The following is a 23,521-nucleotide window of genomic DNA, read 5'->3' on the forward strand; positions in this document are numbered from 1 at the left end:
TTGGTTCCATAGTGGACTTTATTGGGAAAATTAGTGTAAAAAAACAGTCAGATTCATAAAATTTAAATAAGACAGTAAAAGCGTTCCTACAGTAATTGCTATAGAAATCACAAGTAAGGTAGAGTCTAAGTTATTGCCTAAGCAAACACTATGCTATGAGCCCGAGGCAGGAAACACTGATTAGAAGTGAGCCTGCTGATGCATTTGCATTTGCAGCTGGGTGGGGGTGGGGGTCTGATTACAGCATCACTGTACCCCAGGAAAAAATAAGTCTACTGAAGTCCTGCAGCAGAGTGATCAGTAACTGTAGCGGTGCACAGTAATTCCCAATTTGTTTCATAAAGAAAGCAATCAATTTCCTGTGTAATACATTATGTTTTATTGTTTCCCATGGTTTATTCCTCGGAAGAGGTTTCTGGTAGCTTCCTCCAGATTGTTTCTTAGGGTGCCCAATGGCTTACCTTGGGTCACCCTTGGTCACTTAATTCCATACTGCCCAATAGTAAGGCAGAAGGCAGCGTCTCCCCTCAGGTCCTTACCTACCTAGAAAGCAGACACCCTCAGCCTACTCACAAATGTGACCAAGAAGTTAATGTGGTACTCTTTGGTTACGGAACTTTTATTTCCATTTAAGCTTATAAAAATATAGCTAGAAATATATTTCTGAAAACTAAAAGCTTTTTTTTTCCTAACCAGCTTTAAACACAAATATGTCCTTGCAAAATTCACCACCTGGTTGAGTTTGAAACCTGCTACCTCCCTGTGGAATATAACAGTGTTCTCTACTTAGCAAATACATCTGAGTGAAGCACATAGCTGATTCTCAGGGCCCTTGGGCTGTGCAGGCTCAGATGCTGTCCATGGCTTTGAACTCGCTGAGGGCCTGCACAGGGTTCACATGCTTCTTCTGAGAGGCTCGCTTAATCTTGGTCTGGGTCTCATCCTGCTTCTCTCTCTTCACCAAGGGCTTCTTCTCAGGCGCCTTCATCTTCCATGACACGGCAGGCAGGTTGAGGGACGCCATACCCTGTGACTTCTGGTATTTGGTGGAAGCCACATAGGACGCCTTCACTGTCTGCACTACAGCGTTCATCAGGTTCTTGGCTGCCTGGATCAAGGACATGGCGCTGTCCACCTACGAGGACAGATGAAAGTGCTGAAGAGCCTGGCCACACCAGCTGGGCCTCCATGCCCTGAGAACAAGGGGCTGCGGGTGCCCACAGCAGTGTAGGGCCTGTTACTGCTCTCAACGGCAGTTCTTATCCATGTAGCCTGCAAACACTTGCCTTTGAAAAGGTGGCACTACACAAACAATCACCTCCCCATCCCTGCCCCTCAGGGTGGGGACTTTCTTGGTGCTGAGTGACTGCAAGGCCGTGTAGCGGCACAGAACTCCAGGTATGGGGTCCTGTCCCTCATTAGAGACAGAGAGAAGAAATACCTCCTCCTCTTGCCCATGGTGAAGGACCCCAGACATCCTTGGTAGTTTCTGAGCAGGCTTAATTACTCACTCTCTGGGGGAAGATTAAAAACACCTTTTCCCAAAGAACAGCTAGCAAAGGCAAGAGATTAGGGCTGGTAATGGTTCTGGCTGTCACCAACCGCTTTTAAAAAAAAAAAAAGGCAAGTAGAGATGGTGTGTGGCCTGTGGGCTCCAGTAACCAAGATGGGCCTTGCAGTTTCTGCTCTCTATTCTTTTCACGTCTGGAGTAGCTGGGCAGTGCACAGGGACGAAAGTCTACTTCCGGTGCCAAGGTCAGCAAATCCCCACTAGCCTCCACTCACCCCAGAGACGACAAGCTCTCCACCAAGGTTCTGTACTTCCGCCTTGACTTTGCTACAGATGTTGAGCTGGTGGCAGTAGAGAGCGATGCGCTGAAGGTAGGCCAGCAGGTCCTGCTTACAGGCTGAGTCTGGGCACTGACGGGACAAGAAGCTCGGCATTGAGTGCTCCCAGCCCCACCAGACATGCACCTGCTCCCAGGGCTGTCCCCAAAGGCTCCCTGTGGCATTAGTATGCTTCCTCCCTTCCTGAGAAGGGTGAAGAGTCCAGGTCGCTGGGGCTTTTACACCCCAGGCAAGTCACTCATGGAGTCTTGCCTTCTGCAACATGGCATAGGGTATGCAGTGAACACTTTGAGACTTCCACTCAGTAACTCAGTGTCTACTAGCAACTGTTGCCCTCCACCCCAGGGGAGAAGCTCATGGCCCTACAGGCAAGAGACAGCATCAGCAAGCCAAGGACCTGGTCATACAGAAAGTCAATACTCTAAGCTATGTGAGTTAACCATTCAAAGAAATAGTTCTTTTGCCTCAACACTGTCTGCTCAGCAGCGGTGCACAGGATAACCCCTGCGAACAGACACTTTAGGCACAGATGGTATCTAAAAGTAAGACGTGCAGGCCCAGCGCAGCCCTGAGGCCCAGGTGGTTAGGATTTCTCTGACAGCGAAGCCCGACCACTCTCCAGTGTTTGCAACAGACATTTCCTTCCAGTGAGGTGGGGGCTAAGTGAGGAGCAGTGTGGTACGAGATGACTTTGAATTTTTTCTAAGATGCCACTGAAGCAGGACAGATTCAAGTTTGATTTGTATTTTATGATGACAGTGTTGATGGCCATATGCAAAATGGAGGAAAGAGAAGGTAGCAGGCCACAGTGTTCCAAGCTGGCGAGAGCAATGGAGCTGCTAATCTCAGACAGAGCAGGTGCTGTCAAAATACACTGTCCACAAGGGTTTTTCTGGGTGGTCAGGATGACTGGCAAATGTCGGCTTGAGTTCTGAGGGGCAGCTGTCGCTCACCCTGCAGCCTGGACAATACACTGGATAACTTAAAAACCTCAGGACGGACAGGACTGTTGTGGGAAGTGCCACATGGCTTCCTAGAGGCCTGAAGCAGCCAGTGCTGAGACAGAGAAGCCTGCCCCCAACTAGATACACTGCCTTCAACAGCGCCCCGAGCTCAGCACAGAAACCTCTGCAAGGGGCTCTGACCATCAGCTCCAGTGCTGGCGTCAGCAGAACTGGCAGTCTAAGGAGGGAGAACAGAAACAACAGAAGAAGTGATGGCAAGTGTTGGGATAGACACACCCAACTCCTGGTAACTGTCAAAGCAGCAGGATTTGAGAACCATTAGGAATGTAGCTGGGACTAATCAAGTAAGGAGAGCGCTGTTCAGAGATGAGCGATGGCCATAAAGACAATCTTGAACAGCTCCCTCAGCCACGGGCACTTACATGGTCTGCGATGGTTCGGCCAAGCTTATCCATCCTGGATCCCGCCTCAGCAATTTTCTTGGCAGCGCTGATCACATCTGATGTATTTTTGAGTGGTCCTTTGCCTCTGTGAAGAGAACAGGATCCCTGTCTAGGAGGCTCTCCTGGTTGGAGGGGAAAAGATGTCTCCAAAGTCTCAGGGCCCCGGGGAAGGACGCGGCCTCTCTCTGCAGGGCCGGCTTCTGCTCACCGGGTGAAGTCGGTCATCTCCATCATAATCATGCACATCTGCTTGGCCAGCACGATGATGTCATTGCCGCTGTCGTCCCATTTGGACACTTCAGCATCCAGCTTGCTCTTTTCTTCCTGGAAACTGGCCACCTGTTCTGCAATCTTTGCTTTTTGCTCCTGAGGAAGCTGAGCCATGATCGCCTACAATCACAAGCCAAAACACTCTTATGAAGTTTTCACAGTGCATTAGCCAAGAAGACTTGTAACAGCAATCTACAACATAGGTAGGATAATGCTTTAATACTTTCATTTTTCCTGAAGGACGATTTTCTCATTTTTGCAGTTTACTGCAGCCTGAATTCCCAACCCACTTTCAAAACCATGCCTGAACGTGGAGGGGACAGCAGGGTGGGGTAACTTGGAGGCTTCACCACATCTGTGTGTATCTGACTGACTACTGCCATCCCTGGGAACAGGAGAGGAAAATAAGGGCTGGTGAGTGGCTGGAGCCCTTTCTGTTGGGGCCTGAGCAGACACTTCCAAGTCTGGAAGGCCTGGCAGAGGTAGTCTGAGAAGGCAGGCAGTCTGCTGATGAGCAATACCTTAGCTGCCTGAGAAGCAGCACTTTGGAAACCAGATGCCAACTGAGCCCATAGGCCGCCATCCTCTCAGCTGTCCAAGTCCAGGAAGTCAGGGACATGCTCTGTGACACATTTCCATGGAGTGAGAAAATAGTCGCCTTAGAAAAGTTATCTTGGCATCCTTCCAAAAGCATGGATGCTATTGATTGAAGATCGAATGACTCGAATGCAATGGTAATGACTGGTTTTCTCGAATGTACTAGTGAGTTTTTGTTGGTAGTGTGGTATGGTTTTGTTTTGTTTTGTTGTTTTGGTTTATCTGGGGGTGGGGGCAGTTTAAAGATCCATGAATTTAAGAACATATTGTCATGGTTCTCAATTCAGTGAGTAGAGGCATTCAAAATTCTTTTTTACAAACATTACACTGATTAGATCCTCAGTCTTTCCCAACTCAGGGTTCCCAACTCATAAACTGGGAGCCCAGTACAGTCAAGAACCCATAGGTACTCGCCTTGCTCCTAGCCAAGGAGGCATTTTATAGGAAGCCTTAAGTGACTAGTATGACTTAGGACTTTAGTTGTACTACCATAGGAAAAACAAGCTAAGAAAAGTGGCATTCTGAGTACTACTGAATATGCTAGAAAAGGACCAAGGCTCCCAGGGCCAGGGAGCCTGTGCAGAAGGTGAGAGGACTAAGGCGCGCCTCCTCACCCGGGCGCTCTGGCCGGCTATCAGCTGGTCGTCTTCCGTCTGGACACTTGTCCTACTTCTGACGTCAAAGTCTTCTGTCTCAAAGTCAGAGTCATCCAGTTCCTCGGGGGTCTGCAAGACAAAACTGTGGATCAGACAGACACACGCCAGCCCCAGCCTCCCCAGGTGAAGCCTCCTGACCAGAGCACAGAGGCCCAGAATGCAGGCCTCTGATCACCAGAGAGCACTCTGTGTAGCCTCCACACTCACGTTTTAAAGAAAGCTCCCTTCACAGGTTTAGGGCTCAGGCTGACAGCTGTAAGATAAGCCTATACCATAAAGATTTCATTTTTAATAGTTCCCCAAGGGATCTGCATCTGCACATGAAGGTAAAAAAATCCTTGGCCAAAAGTCTTTAAAGTAGGGATGTTTTCTACAACATAAAGCAATCTCATAAAGGCTCCACTCTATAACAACAAGAAAATGATGTAAATTAATGCCAGGCCTTCTCTTTGGGAGCCAAAGGCTATTTTGAGGAATAAAACAAGCAACATATTATTCCTAAAGTTTAATTTTGTTTTTATCAAAGGAGAAGAGAACATAGCAGAAGAGCGTTGAGTGCACACCGAAGACCAAAGGACTGACTGCTGGTCTGGTCCTCTGTTTTAGTTATTAGGTAAAATTCATATTTTGCACAAACTACCAGTCTCTCCTGAGTAGCTACTGACTTGAAACAGCTATCAGGAAGGGCTGGCTGGCAGCAGAACAGCTGGGGTTGGCTCTTGGCCCAGACGGCTGGCCTGTGACAGGAGGACAGTGAGGCCTCATCTCCACTAGGCCCTAAGCCAAGCCATGCCCAGGGCCTTGTGAGGATCAAAGACGGAATGTGTGAGAAGCACCGAGGAAGTGTATGAGCTTGGGTTATGACAGGCAAATGTCGGTTCTACCCCGAGAGAGGAGAAGAGTAGTGGCTAGGAGTACCAAGGTCCTACAGAGCCACAAAGACCCTGTCCGTGTGTGCCTCTGGAGTCCTGCTGAGCACCTCTGAGCTCTGGCTGCAGGCTGCTGTAGTGCTGCTGTGCTGAGCCCAACACTGCTGGGTCCCTGTTGAAGGGTACCTGCCCCTCAAGTCTATCACTCTATACATACCTGGAAGTCCAAGGGGGGGGGGGGTAAAGGCCTGTCACTCTTCATTCCAGAACAGAACTAAATGTAGTAAGAACCAGCCATTTCGTATCAGGCCTGTATGTCATCCAATAATGCCATTACTTTTTTAAACATGGCAGAAGAGGGCCTGGGATCCCCTGGGACTGAGGTACCACACAGGTCTTCAAACTCTCATGAGCAGTCAGCACTTTTGGCCACTGAGCTATCACGCCAGCCCCCAGTAAAGTATCCTCCCACCCAACCCCATAGGGTCTCTCTGTGTAGCCTTGACTGTCCTGGACTCACTTTGTAGACCAGGCTGGCCTCAAACTCACAGAGATCCACCTGCCTCTGCCTTCCTGAGTGCTAGGATTACAGGCATGTGCCACTATGCCCAACTGGAAAGCCATTTTTTAGAGATGAAAACCACATATCAGGCCGGGACAGCCAAGGCTAACACAGAGAGACCCTGTCTTGAAAAACAAAAAACAAAACAAAAACAAACAAACAACAAACAAACAAACCAAAACAAGAAAGAGAAAAGAAAACCACATCTCAGAGAGACAAAGGAATTTTTTTTGGAGGAGGCACCTAAGCTTCCTCCCAGGATGGGCCTTTCCAGTACTCAGACTGGTTCTTCAGAATGGTGCTCTAAGGCCTGGAGCGTCTCCTAGAGACACACTACACAGCTTTGCTCCCAGTGGCTTTAACATGGCATCCAGCCACACAAGCAAGACTGTGTGCATCACTGGAGTATATGTGGCTATGTGGCCTTGGGACCCACTGATATGGTATTACAGCCACTAGCTGGCACTGGTAACTCAGACCAGCCCTATAGGAGATAAGATTCTTCTGCTTTAAGTTAAATGTGTTGCATTTTTAATCTATTTTAGGCATGCAGAACTCTGAGGACAACTTGCAGGAATTGGTTCTCTCCAACCATATGGCTCCTGGGGATCAACTCAAGTTTAAGACAATAGTTTCCGTCATTTCCCCCGTAACTCAAACTATTTTATGTTTACCCAATTAAATTCCCTAAATTAATTAATTCATCAAGCTCAACTCATGTTAGATCTCTTTTTCTGGTCCATGTTTGGGTTTTACCTCACTCTAACGCCTCTGACTCATGGTTTAATACACTGCCACTGTATCTACTGAGTTCCAGAATGATGCACAGTTAGCAAATGATGTGAAAGAAGCCCTCAGCTGTCTGGAATGCGGTTACTCACCCTTATCATCAGCACTGCTTTCCGGATGTCCCGGATGCCATCATACACCAGACGGGAGGCATCGATAAACTCATTCTCATCCATAGGCTGGGCAGGGTCTGAGCTGAGGGCCTCCACCGCTGCTTCCACTTGCTCAGTGAACCGTGGCATGACTGTGGGGACAAGAGCAGGGCAGGTCACAGCACGCAGACAGCACCCCACCGGTCCCTTCCTGGGTCCTTGGACAGGCAAAAGAGTCAAGCTCCTAGCAACCAGCCTCTGTCTCTTGTTTTGAACCCAGTACTTACAGGCAATAAACTACCATGTTCACAGGTGAGTTACAACAGTGTTTACAAGAACTCAGTCATCCTCTGACCAGATGCTGTGACGAGAACTGGATGTGAGAACTACCTTGAGACCTACAGTAGGCTGGGATAGTAGTTTAGTGGTTTGTCCACCATCTAAGAGGTTCAGGGTTCAATCCCTGACTGCAGGAGGAGGACCCACCCTAAATTCCTATGTGCTCATTAACAAGAGACAACTCAGAAGTTTATCTCAGACACACAAAAGGAAATGTGCTTGTGAAACTGCTTGGTAGCCAACCTCTCACTAGTGTCGTTGGCCAGTCGATGTGTTAGAATGAGAGGACAGCCTGTCGGAGCCAAGCCATGGCAGGGACCAAGGAATGCTAGGACAGGAGACAGTTCTCAGACCTGTGTTGGAGAGCAGCTTGGTGGCTTCCAGAACCTTCTCTGTGTAAACTCCTGGCTCATAGTTGTCCATTTCTGAGGTGACAACATGAATGACACGAGCTGCCCGGCCTCGAATTGCACCAGCAGTGCGATCCAGCCCATCCACGTCCTTTTCTTGGAGAGCGATAACACACTTGTTCACATCTTCCAAAATATGGTTCTCTGAGGACAAGCAAAACGCTGAATGAAAGATCAGGTCTTCTACTAGAGGGTGACATGGTAACATGGCAAGTTTCATTTACTGAGGAAGAACTTAGTGCCAACCACATATGCCAAGTTTTATATGCAGGAGCTGGGCACAATGGCACACATTTGCATGCTAGCACTCAGGAGTGTGGAGATGGAGTCTTGAGTTTGAACCAACTCATGAAAGTTGTCCTTTGTCCTCCAAACACACCCCATGGCATGAGGACCCCATACCCACAGAAGTAACATAATAAAAGCAAACATACCACCTTCAATAACTCCTTCTTTGCTGACTGTCATTGAACAAATGTCAGAAACAATTTAAGTCAGAAGAATAATTCTGTATCAGGCTTTACCCCTCCAGTGTTTGCTCTCATTCCATGAGATGCCAATAATATTTGGGAGCCAGCAGGACTCTGAGGAGGTGCTGAGAAGCAGGTTTACACCTCTGAGGGCACTCAGGGAATACATTTGTGATGAAAATAGTTGAACTTGTAATATTTGTAGTCTCTAGGAGGAAACCTGTGAATCTAGCTAAACTGACAAGGAGCCCCTACTAGGCACACAGCTGGATTTGAAAACCCCAAGTCATTTCCTTTCAAAGCCTGACACTGTTTTCAGAAACGCCAGAGTAATTTCCAATCTCAGTTGTAATAGCAAAGGGGAAACAAGTCAAAGGGCTAAGGGAACTGCACCTAAAGGAGCAAGCTGCACTCAGGCACCATGGCAACAGGGGCCGACTGAGAAGGGGGTGAGAGGCAGGTATAGAACACACCGCACACATGAAGGGGCTGCAGTGGAATCCATGAAAGCTCTCAGAAGTTATGTCACTTAAAGACATGGTATCCTGCCAACAACAGTGTGTGGCATGGCAGGTGGAGAGAGGTCTAGTTCTTGTAGAAGAGCTAGAACGTAGCAAATGCAATCTGTTTTAAGAAGCTCATTGGGGCCGGGTGGTGGTGGCACACACCTTTAATCCTAGCACCCAGGAGGCAGAGGCAGGTGGGAACTTGGTGAGTTCAAGGCCAGCCTTATTTACATAGAGAGTTCCAGGAAGGCCAGGGCTACACAGTGAAACCCTGTCTTGAAAAACAAAACAAAAAAGGAGGAGAAGAAGGAGAAGGAGAAGGAGGAGAAGAGGAGGAGGAAGAGGAGGAGGAGAGAAGAAGGAAGAGGAAGAGGAGGAAGAGGAGGAGGAGGAAAAGGAGGAAGAGGAGGAGGAGGGCTTGAACATCATCATAAGCATCTTTTAAATTCAAACTCCCTACATTCTAATGCTAACTAAACAAATGTATGCTAAGCCTGCCCATCATTCAAGGCCTTAGTGCTGGAACTGCCTTTTCTGATCCCAACACAAGATCAATGTGGAAGATATATCTTGTAATGCAAAGGTAAGAAAGTCAAAAGGGAAGGAAAGAGTCTGCTGAAAAACAAACAAATAAGCAAACCTACAAACCATCCTGTTTTAGGGTGGTTAGCACCTCAGACTCAGTGATGTGCTCTACAAACCCATCATCTAGACACCTATATTTTCAAAAATAAACTCCAATTTTATTAAATTCATACTGAAGGTGTGCATCCCACTCTTTGGCCATGATTGTTAATCTCAGAAAATCTGATGAGATGCAGATTACATGGGAGGCGAATCTCTGGGGATGCCTATGAGTGAACCCCTTGACTGGGTTAACTGAGGTGGCATCATGCCCTGGGTTAAGATCCTGGGCTAAGATCCTGGGCTGTACTAAAAGGAGGGGAGCCAGGCGGTGCTGGTGCACACCTGTAATCCCAGCGCTCAGAAGGCAGGTGGGTCCCTGTGAGTTTGAGGCCAGCCTGATCTGTTAAGTGAGTTCCAGGACAGTCAGGGCTACACAGAGAAACCCTGTTGGGGGTGTGGGCTGAGCACAAGTACTCACTCTTTACTTTCTGATTACAAAGTGGCTGCCTTGACCTCCAGCTGCTGTAACAGACTGCACCCTTGAAATGCGAGCCCTTTCTCTCCTAAGTTGTTTCTCGTATCAGCAAGAAAAACAAAACCCACTGGTGTTCCTAGTATTCCCTCTAGTGACCAGGCAGCTATCTCAACACTGCTCCCTTCCTCCAAAGAGAAATTCCCATCTACAGTTTCACTTATGCTACTATAAATTAAGCACAAAAGTCCTTTTGTATGAAAACTAGACACAGCAGGGAATAAGTTTTTAAAAAATGGATAATACTGACTGTTAGCGTGAAGGGATCTGGACTCACCAAGCAGGCAAGCCTATGGGCACACCTGTGAGTAATGACTTACACTAGGTTAGCTGGGGTGGGAAGACCTGTACCTGTAGGCCTCGCTGCTCCATGGCTGGGGTCTTAGACTGAATAAAAAGGAGAAACAGAAATGTAAAGCCAGTCAAAACCCCATGGCTGGGAGGTCCAGGCCCTAGAGGTGAACTTACTACTGTTTAGTTAAGCTGGTGTCAGTCACACCGCCTTCTCAACACTTGTTTATACTCCACCTCAGAGACCTTTTCTTTGCAAAGCCGCTGAGAATAAGGAAGTTTGAGTGCTGAGCCCTCAACAGGGCATATATACAACCCCCTCTAAGGTTGGGGACATGGAAGAAGAGACTGAGAGAATATGCACTAGACAGAAGACAGAGGAAAGGCCTGTGAAATGCTATCTTCTGGTTATGATGTCATGATAACAGGAACTGAACAGTACAAGCTGTCAAGAGTCAGTCACGGATGGGAGAGGGGCTCACAGGGCCAAGCCCTTCCTCAACTACTGCCTGCGGAAGGAAGGGAAGCCGCTGTGCAGCTGAGCGCTGTGAGCTAACTGCTTCGTCTACTGGGACTCTACCCAGGCACCTGCTTGGCCTTCACTGCTCCTCTAAATAACACCTTGCATTACTAATCATGTGCATTCTTCAGCAAGCTTATGACAGAACAACAGAAACACACCAGAGGTAGACATACAAAATTCAGATGCTCTGAAACATCACTGCTTCTTCAAGAGAACAAGTCTGTGCTGAATAGAAACTGGCTCAGTTGTTTTGTACTAAGTCAGCCCCCTCTTAAACTCATATATTTACATAAAAGTTGAACACATTCACCATATAAAAGTGGACCTGCTACAGAATTTAATTTCTCTTTCCTGGTCTTCTGTTTTATATTAAATATCCTTAAAAAGTCCTGTCTGGATCCCACTAAATTCTGCTACTGAATCCCTTTTGTTGTCTGATTTGAGGGACATTTTTATTTTATTATATTTTATTTTACTGTAAGAAAAATGAAAATCCCTTGAGTTTAAGCCCGATAAACATACCCAATTTAATTTTAGAAAACTGTAAGAATGTAGTACTTATCCAGAGGGGGCTTTGCATTTAGATTTCCAAATTTGTTGTTTGCTTTAAAAATGTGCTATGAAGGTGGAATGTTTTTCCCTAAACCTATGAAAAAGAATAATTCCATCCTTCATTGGGAAAAACAACAGAAGGCCAAGATTTCCCAAAAAGGCCCTTGCTGCATTTTTGGCACCTGCAACAATGAGCTCGCAAATGAATTTTTTGTTTTAAAGTAGCAGCATCTGCAATTTGGCAGTCCTGCAGCAACCCTGTCTTCCTGCACCCGACTTCCTCAAGTTAAGCCAAGGCTACCATCTCAAGGAGTTCATGCAAAGACGGGGAGACATTGGTATGCAGAGCACACTGCCGTCCTTATATAGGTCACTGCTGGAGGACTGTGCTGTGCATGTACTTAAGTCCTGCCTCTCTTTCAAGCCCTGCTGCCACTCACATCTTCCACATTCCAGCCTGTGGCTCCCTGGGGTGACAGCTAGTTTCAGCTCCACAAGAACCCAGTCACTAAATCTGCCCACAGCCACCAGCCTCAGGAAGCCTGGCATTTCCAAGAAGACACAGCCAGGGGCAACAGAGGCTACATTAAATGGAGAATGCATTTAGTGTTACTCAACTCTAAGGAGATAAGGCTGAATTTATTTCTGTGAGATAAATACTGAATTGCATTTGACAGACATGTTCTATATGAATGCAATTTACTATGTCATTACCAGTTTATGTTTATATAATGAAATCAACTGTTTTTGTGAGGTGAATTACCCAGATTTATTTTTTCCAAGTTCATAATTAAATGGCACTTAAATATTTCCTCTCTGTTTTCTATCTGTGCATCATGCAGACATAATCTTTGGGGAAGTAGTCAGTTAAACTACGATCACTTCCAAAAGACGGAAGCTTTCCAAGAAGGGAGGATTCTTGACCAAAAACTAGCTGAGAGGCTCCTCCCCTGAGTTCCACAGGCTTGTTACAAGTGACCAGCGGCAGCAGGACGTAGGTTTAAACTGAAGCAGCAAGAGGGGAAGACTGTTGTGTGCTGTACAGCCCAAAGCCGGAGGGCCCAGTCTACACAGCCTCACGAGGGAAAGGGCTCCAATCCCAACTTCCCTTACTCAGGGCACAGGTGTAGAACTTTATAAAACTGGCAACCAGCATGCTATTGATAATGTGTTTGCCCAGATCTGAAAGTGTTTGGTCTGTGGTTATGGCTTGGACAGTAATTACACCTGACACTCCAGGGAGCCAGTTCATTACCTGAGACAGCCAGGAAGTCATCAATGGAAGTAATGTCATCAACAGCATCTGTGAGAACACGAACTTGTTTTTCCCATTGCTCTTTGAAAAGATCCATGTTCTCTTGGGCCAGTTTACTTTGTGGCTTTGCTGCTAAAGCCAATGCAGCATTGATAACCTGCAGAAGACATTAATGCACATCACTCACTCCAATCAATCACATGGGGTGATGTGGGCAATGCAGCAGTAAAGGTTCCCTGTCACTAGGAAATAAGACACTATGTGCTCCGCCATAACTAGTACAAAGGGGAAATAATGAACAGCAGGCCTTAGACTTTAACACCAGAGCAGTAAATTTTATTTGGAAACAACAGACAATTGTAAAATAAATGAAGTCTCTCCCTCTAATTTCTCCAATCTGTGAAGGCAAGCCTATAATTGTTGACATTAAATTCCAGGTTTTTAACATTTTAAACATATAAATACACCATCAGAAATTAAATACTTAAAATTATATGCTACATACAATTAACTGTGTTGGTTCTTTCTTTTAAATATTAATCAGCATCATTACGTATATAGTAAAATATTATTTATGATTCCATTTTATAGGTATTTTATGTTACTCTCTTACTGTGGGGTATTTAGGCCGATCTCAGTTATTCATCACTATTATAAAAGTAAAAATTATGTCCAATAAATGCATAATAATGCCCAATACACCAAAAGACAAACTTACTAGAATTCATTCAGGTTATAGGTACCGTATTCCAATCCCAAGGATTTTTTTTCCTTTGTCATTTTCACAGAGGTATGTCTGACATATACAAATTCCTTGGAAAAGTATATAATCTGCTACATATAAGTAAAAATCTAGGGCTGGGGACATAGCTCCCTGGTAGAAAGCTTGCCTAGTGTGTGCAGGGCTCTAAAGCCCAGCCTCAGTACAGCATGTACACATACAAATGCTTTACTGAGATACAACTTATAATTCATACAATTCCTCCACTTAAAAGTATAAAATTCAATGACACTATAGTCACAAGGATACCACATTCAGTAATCATTTTTTTACTCCAAAAAAGCAGCTTCAATTTCATTAACAAGCATTCCCCGTTTTCTTCTTTCCTTATCCTCATCTTCTAGTACTTATGAAGTTACACCCCCATTCTAAAAACAAACGGCAGGGGTACACATCTTTGCCTTTTTTCTCATCTCAAGGGGAAAGTAGTCTTGGGCCACTAAATACATACAATGCTACCCACTTTCATTTTTCACAGGTAGCCTATACTAAGTGAGTTTCTTCTTTTCTTTCTCCCCCCCCCCCCCACACCTTTCCCCTCAACACCGGGTTTCTCTGTATAGCTCTGGCTATCCTAGACTCACTTTGTAGACTAGGCTGGCCTCAAACTCATAGCGATCCACCTGCCTCTGTGTGCCAAGTCCTGAGATTTTTCAATTCCTACTAAGCATGGCCTAAAGACACTAGAGGTAATATTTTGTTTGTTTGTTTGTTTGTTTGTTTTTAAAAATGGGTTTCTCTGTGTAGCCTTGGCTGTCCTGGACCTACCTGGTAGACCATGCTAGCCTCGAACTCACAGAGATCCACCTGCCGCTGCCTCCCTGATTGCTGGGACTACAGGCATGTGGCACGGTACCCAAATTTGTAATGCATTTTAACCATCTCTTTTCATTTTTGTCTGCTGTCTGTCTCCAAGTTCATTTTCATACCATTCATTATTCTCTGCATTCCGTGAATACGTGAAAGGATATGAAGAGTTCTTTCTCCAAAAGATATACATAAATGGTTAAGTACACGAAAAATAAAAGTTCCCTCCCTTAGCTACCAGGGAAATGCTAGTGGGGTCTTCCAGCGCATCTAGATAACTAGTATTAACTTGAGAGGAAAGATAAACGGCCCACATGGTCCAGTTTGCATTTGCCAATACTGAAGATGCCCAGCCCTGCATGTATAAAGAATAATCATGCCCAGAAAGTGTATTTTACTCAAGGTATAGCCCTAATGCTAAGTGTGGCTTGAGTGCTGTGTCTAAAGCCAGTTCTGAGGTCCATCTTAAGCAAACTGCAAAGGAGAGAGATGAGGGTTTGTGTGGTAGGCTCCATGCTGTGACACGGGCCAAGTAACAAGGTCCATGCACGCGAGCACTGTCATCAGGATCGACTAGACTCTCCCTCTGATTCTTTTCCCTAGGCTTTAAGATCATTTATATAAATACTCTCGGTAGGTGTGATCAGCGTATGCTACCATCTGTTTCTGCAGCTATGTGGAAGCATTGTCGCTTTTCAAGCATTTTAAAATGAAACGGAGAACCAAAGATATTAAAGTGTTGGAAGGATAAAATGGCAAACCTGAGGGAAAGAAAGTCTAATCTTTAGATATCTACTCTAAATTTATTTCGTACAATTTGGTCAACCTGGAAGTAGATTAAATCTACTGTATTTATTATCTCATAGCAATCAGTCACTGGAAAAATTTATGACTGTATAAAGCTGGGGAAATGTTTACCACATGGTGGGGGGTTGTAACTGGTCCATCATAGAAGGCTTGAGCGCTCTTTCACATCAAAGAGCCAAAGTGACGGTGTCGCGGTGAACCTAAGGCTGTCCCTGAGACCCCTGGTTCATCTCTATAGCTCCTCTGCTTGCCGCCTTTGTCTATGGCTACTGCCAGTTCGGCAGGACATGCAGAGAAAGGTAAACTTAAGTCCTACACTCTGTGCTGTGAGCATTCTCTACCTAGAAAAGTAGAAAAACAATATTTAAGTTGCTTGGAAATTTCTGAATGACAGGAAACACTCCCTCAAAATACACAAATACACTGAATACTCAGAAAAGCACAAACAAAAGCAGAAAAAACAAACTGCAGAAAAGCAAAAAGTGAGAGGACTCAGCAGGTGATAGGGCTTGCTGACAAACCTAACGACCTGAGTTCAGTCCCTGAGACCTATAGAGTGACAGGAGAGGCACAATTCTCACAAACTGTCCTCTGCCCTCACACCATGAGTACATCCAACATGTGTAAACACACGAACAAATTAAGTGGGGGGAAAAGGCATTAGTTATTTCTGTGTACTTTAGAGTATTTCTAGCATCTCAAACACTTCATCCAGCCCAATAACGCATCTTTCTGAGTGTCAGTATTAAACAGAAGTTCTTAGCCTTTACTTCACTGGCCAGTTCAAATCATTTACTATTATCTGTGCAAGACACTTTAGCAAAGTAGACTAGCTACTTTATGACAAGAGTGTCACAACTGTGCACAGGCTGGCCAGACACCTGTGCACCACACTCAACACATGCACACAATCACAGAAGGACTTGTGGATGTCTGTTCTTTCCTAACCACCATGTAGCCCCTGGGGGGGAAACCAAGGTCATCAGACTTGGCAGAACTGAGCCAGCTTGATGGCCTCTCCTATGTATTTTAAATGAAAGGCGAGGCAGGAGCATATGATAAAAAGAAATGATAAACTGCTTCTAAACTATGTGGTTTATCTGTACCAGGATGTCTACTTAAAATTCTTTTTTTGAGAGACAGAGACAGAGAAAGCCTATGAAAATAAATTTATATCCACCCTCTTAAAATCCATGTTAGCGACACCAAAAGCTTGCTGGCTATACTTTACCTGAGGACAGAGTGCTTCTAATTGGCTTGCAGACATTCGGACAAGCTTTACACCTTCTTCATTATTGGAGATTGAACAGGCCAAGTTGGCAACCTGCAAGAAGGAAAAACATAAACATGCCTGTAAGTATTTCTCTTTGGACTGGAAAACAGGCTAATGACTATGTCTCACACTGGCCTTCCCAGAACAGAGGCAACAAAGTAGCAAGGAACATCACTTCTCAGACTGATTGTTAGTTTACAAGGACTTCACAGTGTTACATTGTCGGCTAGTATCACAAGAGGTGGCTCATGGGCTTTGAAGGAGCTCTGCTCTGCCTGAACAATATGGCTGTCTATTATAGGCTGAATATAAGAAAAGCAAAGGAGCACCAGGGAAGGATTTTGCAGCTGATCTTGAATTAAAACTCCAAACTGCTTTTCTCCTTGCCATGTGTAAAAAGTCAAGTGTATTTGAACATAGGTCAATTAAGATTTCTAATACATGATAAAAGTAACATTAAAATGGACCCAACAAGGAAAAAAAGAAAAAAAGATGGACCAAACCAGCTGGGCATGGTGGTGCACACCTGTAATCCCAGCACTTGGGAGGCAGAGGCAGGTGGAACTCTGTAAGTTCAGGACCAGCCTGGTCTACAAAGCAAGTCCAAGATAGCCAAGGCTAGTGAGACTCTGTCTCAAACAAGCAAACAAGATTAACCAATTCCATCCTTATTAAGGGGGGAAGAGAGGGGAGGAAAGGAAATAATGATGATATTCCACAGATATGAACAAAAGCATCCTTTAGCTGAGTTCCTGGAACAGCATTGGTGGCTGGACTTCCTTCTTTTTTAAGACAGGGTTTCTCTGTGTGTAGCCTTGCCTTTCCTGGACTCGCTTTTTAGACCAGGATGGCCTAGAACTCACATTGATCCACCTGCCTCTGTCTCCCAAGTTCTGGGATTAAAGGCGTGTACCACCACCGCCAGGCTGTGGAAATCTTTTATGGAAATCTTTACCTTCCCTCTCAACTGTCTCCACGCACTGCTGACATAACCAAAACATTATTTTTACAGGTTATGTCATAGTTTAGCTTGCTAGTGCTCTGGCTGTACTGAAAATGCTGCTCTTTAGGACTGGCTACACAATAACTCCCTATCTCTAACCAAAAAGAAGTAGGGAGCATCTTGGAAAACAAATTAAAGACCTGATGCTTACCACAATGCTCCCTGATGATGCAAACAGCCTGCCACTGCCTTCTTTAAAGGGCTCTCAGACAGAATCCACCAAGGACCATCAGTGACCATCTCATCACTAACATTCTTATTTCAATTTATACCATCTCTTAAAACTTACAAATATTGTCAAAATGAAGAAGTGAAGGATTATGTACTATTCACTACAAGTCAGATACAGAGTGGTGAAGGGTATGGCTAAAATTTTTTTCCGGATACAATCTTAAGACAAAGACTACAGAAGAAGACTTAGTCTGTTTTAAAAATGCAATGTTTCTGATGTACTGTTAGAACAGTAATGTTCTAGAAGAGGACACTGCTTGGTTTAGATGGCCTGGGAGGAGGAGTGATGCCTGTCACTGACAGTCGCTTCTGGGTGAATAAGCTTCAGTACACCCTCCAGGAGCAGGACTTCTCACAGTGACAAATGTGCAAAGGTAACATCTAGACCAGAGCTCTCTGGGAGGCCAGACTCATATACTGGTGCTAGACCTGGCTGCCTTGAAAGGGAATATGAGGAGGGAAAGTCTTCACACCTCTTACTGAGGAAAAGCTGCACCTTTAAACTTGGAACAGCAGGTCAATACAGCTTTAAAAAACTAATCTGCAGGGGAAACAGCTCAGCTCAGCAAGCTGTTCTTCCAGAGGACACAGTTTGATTCCCAGCATCTCCACAGTGGCTCACAGTGGTCTGTGACTCTAGCTCCAGAGGATCTGACAACCTCTTCTGGCCTCCACAGGCACCAGGAATGCACACAGGACGTGTGCTCACACGCCTCGCCCCCACACAACACTCACTCACAGTAAATCATAAAACCAGTGTGAAGTCTTTAGCTCGACAGGCACAGTAGTACACACCTGTACCCAGCAGCAAGGAGAGCTAAGGTAGGAAGACCTAGACCTCAGTCAAAAGAGAATTAAACATGAGGGACGATGAACAAGGCTAAGAAAAAGAAAGGGGAAACTGATGGCACAAATGGACCCGCCTATCAGAAACGGTAACAGATACTCTCAATTCTTTCACATAAAGGCACATGCTGGACACCTCCATTATAGGTGGTAGCAAATGACCTTGCCACTAAAGAATAGTTATTGTCCTGTATTTATTATTAAAGCGTTGAAGATCAATCACTCAATGCCTCATATACAAATCTCACAAAAGGATTCTTTTTGAAATTAAGATGGGCTTATATCCCAGAAAAACAAAAACAAAACCATGAATTCTCAGCCTACACAGCTATTTAGCATCCCCACCCCAGTGCTTCAATAATCTACACATCAGCAGGACAACTAAGCTCACACGGCCTCATATTCTTTACCTGGTCCTAGCTAGCTATATATAACTTTATTATATATATATATATATATATATATATATATATATATCAAAATAAGTCATAATAAACTAATTTTAGGAAGATGCAGTATAAAAATACAGAACAAAATTTATAATAGTGAATTTACTTAAATGATAAATTATTCTTAAAGCTCCCTGTTTTTAGCCTCTTAGTCGCCCAATCTACCAGTAAGCCTAGAATTCAGGCACCTCACTTCTTTCATCCAACTTCCAACAGCTACAGAAAACAGAAACTTCATTTGTTATCTGCTAGTGTTTCAGCCTGCCAGGTCGTATGGAAGCACTGAGAAAAATGCACAGCCAGTCATACAAGATTAATGTTTAATTCAAATGTTCCTCACAGAACCTTCAAGGCCACTTTGCTACATATTACCACATATGAATTCATCATTCGACTGCAGCCAAAATATACATTTCAAACTAAGAAAGCCACATCCTATGAAGTTCCATGAGAAAACTGAGAGAGGGAATCCTACAGTAAAAGTTTCATCCACTTTGTAATTCTTAATTCACAAGGCAGCAAATGAGATACAACTTGAGTGCAGCAAATTCACCATCATAAAGATATTTTAATGAAAAGGGATAGGAAATGATAGGAGCCGGAGCTCATGAAGGGCAGAGTCCTTGTTTTACTCTCATGAAGTACAAATCTGAAGAGAGGCTTTGGTAAGCAAACAGCACTGGTCGCCCCTCAGTGCTTATGAGCACACAGCCAGAGGAGCACGGAGGAGGCCAGGGAAGGAAGCCATCAAAAGGACACAGACGGTGTACTAGCGACAAAAACGTTCTGACAGCAAACAAATTTCCACGGTAACATACTTTCAATCGAAGACTAACATAAAGACATCACTAACTTAGTATGGGAGGAAAAAGTCAAGTACAAAAGGGGCTTTTGCCTAGAAGCACTACTTCACAGCTCACATGAGAGACAAGCCCTCGAGCTACACGGCAGACACAAGTCACCCAGCTCAACTCTATAGCCTCTGTCCCTCCTCAATCCTATCAGTGGCTTTGGGGATATAGAACATCTATGCACATTTTATTTAAAAAAAAAAAAAAAGGCTATCTGTCCTGCTGTCAGCAAGTTCTCCTAAGGACAACTGAAAGGCAAGAGTCAGTCCTAGAGCCAAGGCAGAATCTCAGAGATGACAGTGGAGAGACCTCACAGCAAAACTGTCCACTACTGTTTTAAATAAAGTCACAAAAGCACGTGAATAATGACCCAACGGGCACTCAGATCAGCCTCCAACCCTGTGCACACAGAGGAGCTGGGGACGTGAAGTTCTGTTACTAAGACCTGAAGCTGACCTTGTGTGCTGACAGCATGATGAGCCTCATGACGGCTCTACCAGATAGTCCCATCTTTGAGTGAATGGAGCCGTATCAGGACTAATGCCACTTGAGCAACTTTACAGGGCACGCCCACACTAAAGAAGTTTGTATCCTATTTTACATTCTTTTTATGTTCCCCTCCCCCAACACACCAGTCCTAAAAACCAAGTTATTACATCTGCTCTGTTCCAAATTTATGTTGGACGTGTATTAAAGAATATTGAAATAAGTTACAATAATTTTCTGTCCATTTCAAACACTGATAAAAATTTTAAATATTCAAGAGTATTAAAATAATAGTTTGTATCCATTTCAAACACTGATAAAATCGGGTTACACAGCTCAGGAACTAGGCGTGAGATGCTGTCATCTGACTCCAGGAGCAGTTCACCCACATATTCATGGGAAAGCAAAGAGCTGAACCTTAATCACAGGCCAGGGTGTTTGTGAACCAATGACACTCAACATAATGGAGACGCAGCGTCATCACCTCTGAGCCAACACTGATGAGCAAGCTCCCAGTCACTGGCTAGCATTTTGCAGAACAGTAACTCTATCATTCTCGCAAATCTTTCTCATTTTCTAGCCTGACTTTTAATGACATGAAAACTGAGAACAGTAGGGAAACCTGCTCTAGGAAGAATGCAAGGTGCCATCCACAGAGAAACCGCCAGAACAAACTGTGTTTTTGTAATTATCTCTGGCTTTAAGCTGAAAGGGAGATGAGGGGAATAGTGTAGACCTGTCCTATGTAGATGTCTCAGCAAGATTAAAATAAAAGGGTCTCACTGGCTGAAAGAAAGACCAATTATACACAAGACCCATTCAATCAGGAGATTTCCAGTGGCAAGCTGAAAGGCTCTATATTTATGCTTTTATCTTAGACAACATTGTTAAAACATCAGATTAGATGAAGGGAGAAAAAAAAATACATTAAAAAAAAAAAACAAAGTAGAAGTGATATATGCTTTGAGAGGAAGTAATTCTGACAACAGATTAGACCAGATCTAAGTTTACATTGACAGTATACCTAAACATTTGCATACAGCAAAATGTCCGCCTGCACACGCATTGACAGAAATGGGCCCAATGTCACTAAGGACGAGGTCTGTAGAAAACCTGAGCTCTGGCTGTGAGCTCAATGGGAATCTCAGCATACAGCCATTGCCCAGACAGCTAGATATAATAGTAAGTCATTCTCTGGCATGATGAGGCCCTCCCTGGCTGCTGCCCTGGCCTGTGTGCTGCCCCTGGAGCTCTCATTGAGAGCTGTGATAAAGAGAGCTCCCCAAAAGTCTGGAAAGCATCTAGTACTGTCCAGCAGAGCTATAGTGTGAACTACACAGAGACTTGTGAAATTTTTAGTAGTGACAATAAAAATTAAAAAGGCGAAACATAGCCGGGCGTGGTGGCGCACGCCTTTAACCCCAGCACTCGGGAGGCAGAGGCAGGCGGATCGCTGTGAGTTCGAGGCCAGCCTGGTGTACAGAGTGAGTCCAGGACAGCCAAGGCTACACAGAGAAACCCTGTCTCAAAAAACCAAAAAAATAAAAAAACCAAAAAAAAAAAAAAAAAAAAAAAAAAAAAAGGCGAAACATTTAACCTAAAGCTATTATCATTTGAACATATAATAAATGAAACCAATTTGATATTTTTTCCACAGTATGTATTAAGAGAATGTATTTTATACTGGAAGTGCTCTACCTCACAAGTACGCAGCCGCAAGAAGATGGACAGGGAAGTTCCAGAGTAGATGACAAGTAGGAGACTGTTCCCTCTCCTAACAGTCAAGACGAGACTCCCCAAGGGGCGTCTGAAGACACAGTTTTCTATGACTGAAAGACTGGAGGAGTCCCAGAAGGTCTACATGAGTTTTAGATTGTAGGGCAGGGTCTCACTATATAGCCCCAAGCTGGCCTTGAACTCACCACCCAGACCAGGCTGACCTTGAATTCCTCGACCCTGACTCTCAATTGCTGAAATTAAAGGCCTATGCCACAATGCTAGGCTTACATGGCGCTTCAAAAAAGCTACACAGAAAGGGACTTATACCACTAAGTAAAAAAATCTATGATTTTATAAGAAATAGACACTGAACAATCCCTTGATCCCTGGAGAAAAGAATAAATCTGATTGTTAAAAGGCAGGAACTAAGCAAGGTGGTGGTGGCAGATGCAAGTGGATCTCTGTGAGTTCAAGGCTAGCCTGGTCTGCAGAGAGAGTTCTAGGACAGCCAAGGCTACACAGAGAAACCCTGTCTTAAAAAAATCAAAAACCAAACCAAACCATACCAAAAGGCAGCAATTCCAAAAAGATGAAAATCTCAAAGCCAATCATACTAGGTAAATGAAGTGCTGAGTGCTAAGTCAGACTGAGTGGGAAGCAAATTTGCCTACCTTAACTTCTTCTGTGGTATTTATATGTGGCAGGCTAGGTAGCGTGTGTTCAAGATACCTACTAAAAATCATACGTGTAATGTACCTCCACAGCACACTGAGGTACATAGTACTGTGTATTAGATAATTTGTCTGGTTTTCTTTTTGGTTGATCACAAAATCCAAATATTCCTCAACTTCCGGGGTTTCTGCAGCATAGAGAGTACTTCCTCAGTTACCTTGGCGCTCTGGAGGCCAGTGTGACCTGGAGAAGGCGTGTGAGAATGAGACTCACCAATCAGGCACACGTAATGAAACTTAAAAACTCTGGATATAGATGGGACTTAGCAGGTTGGTATGTCTACCAATACTATTGGAGGGTGGAGCACCCCAATTCCATATATATGGGGTACAAAAATTCCCCCAACTTCCATCCTATGTCTGTCTGTCTGTCTCTCTCCTCCCCCCACTCCCTCTCTGTTTTTCAAGACAGGCTAGCCTGTGTAGCCCTGGCTGCCCTAGAACTCTCTCTCTGTAGACCAGGCTGGCCACAAACTCACAAGAGATCCACCTGCCTCTGCCTCTGCCTCTGCCTCTGCCTCCAGAGTGCTAGACCTGAAGGCGTGCGCCACCACTGCCAGGCTCCTATGTGTATCTTGAATTTCAAAAACAAAGTTCTACATATGTGTTGTTTTTACCAAACCTGTGATAGGTTATGAAATGGCCTAGGATGTGTAGAGGAATGTTAATTTAGCATGGCTGTTGTGGTAAGAGATCACATCCAAAGATCTTCTAGGTCTGTGTGATATGGCTTTAATGCAGGGGACAGAGGCAAACAGAACTGAGTTTAAGGCCAGTGCAGTATAGAGCAAATATCAGGTAAAGAAAAGCTTAGATCTGGGTGTGGAGGTACATGCCTTTAATCCCATATAAAGGTAAAATTAGTTTATACAAGGAAGCACCATGTTTGAAAGTGATGTCTAATTGAGTGGCAGAAAAGGTGTCAAAAAAGATTTGACAGA

At 44.5% G+C, this 23,521-nt stretch overlaps 1 protein-coding gene across 1 annotated transcript in view; it reads right to left on the minus strand.

Moving 5' to 3' along the window:
* Window positions 1-23,521, minus strand: part of CTNNA1 (catenin alpha 1) — a 121,817-nt gene continuing 98,296 nt past the window's right edge. Inside the window, exons 10-18 of the mRNA XM_084780047.1 lie at window positions 16,223-16,315; window positions 12,597-12,753; window positions 7,784-7,984; window positions 7,092-7,243; window positions 4,738-4,848; window positions 3,465-3,646; window positions 3,236-3,341; window positions 1,786-1,920; window positions 1-1,135 (exon numbers count right to left, since the gene is read on the minus strand). Coding sequence (XP_084636173.1) covers window positions 848-1,135; window positions 1,786-1,920; window positions 3,236-3,341; window positions 3,465-3,646; window positions 4,738-4,848; window positions 7,092-7,243; window positions 7,784-7,984; window positions 12,597-12,753; window positions 16,223-16,315 — 1,425 coding nt within the window. The 3' untranslated portion in view covers window positions 1-847. The remainder of the gene's footprint in view (window positions 1,136-1,785; window positions 1,921-3,235; window positions 3,342-3,464; window positions 3,647-4,737; window positions 4,849-7,091; window positions 7,244-7,783; window positions 7,985-12,596; window positions 12,754-16,222; window positions 16,316-23,521) is intronic.

Source organism: Acomys minous (genome assembly GCF_964271855.1).
Source record: "Acomys minous genome assembly, chromosome: 4".
Classification (NCBI taxonomy): domain Eukaryota; kingdom Metazoa; phylum Chordata; class Mammalia; order Rodentia; family Muridae; genus Acomys; species Acomys minous.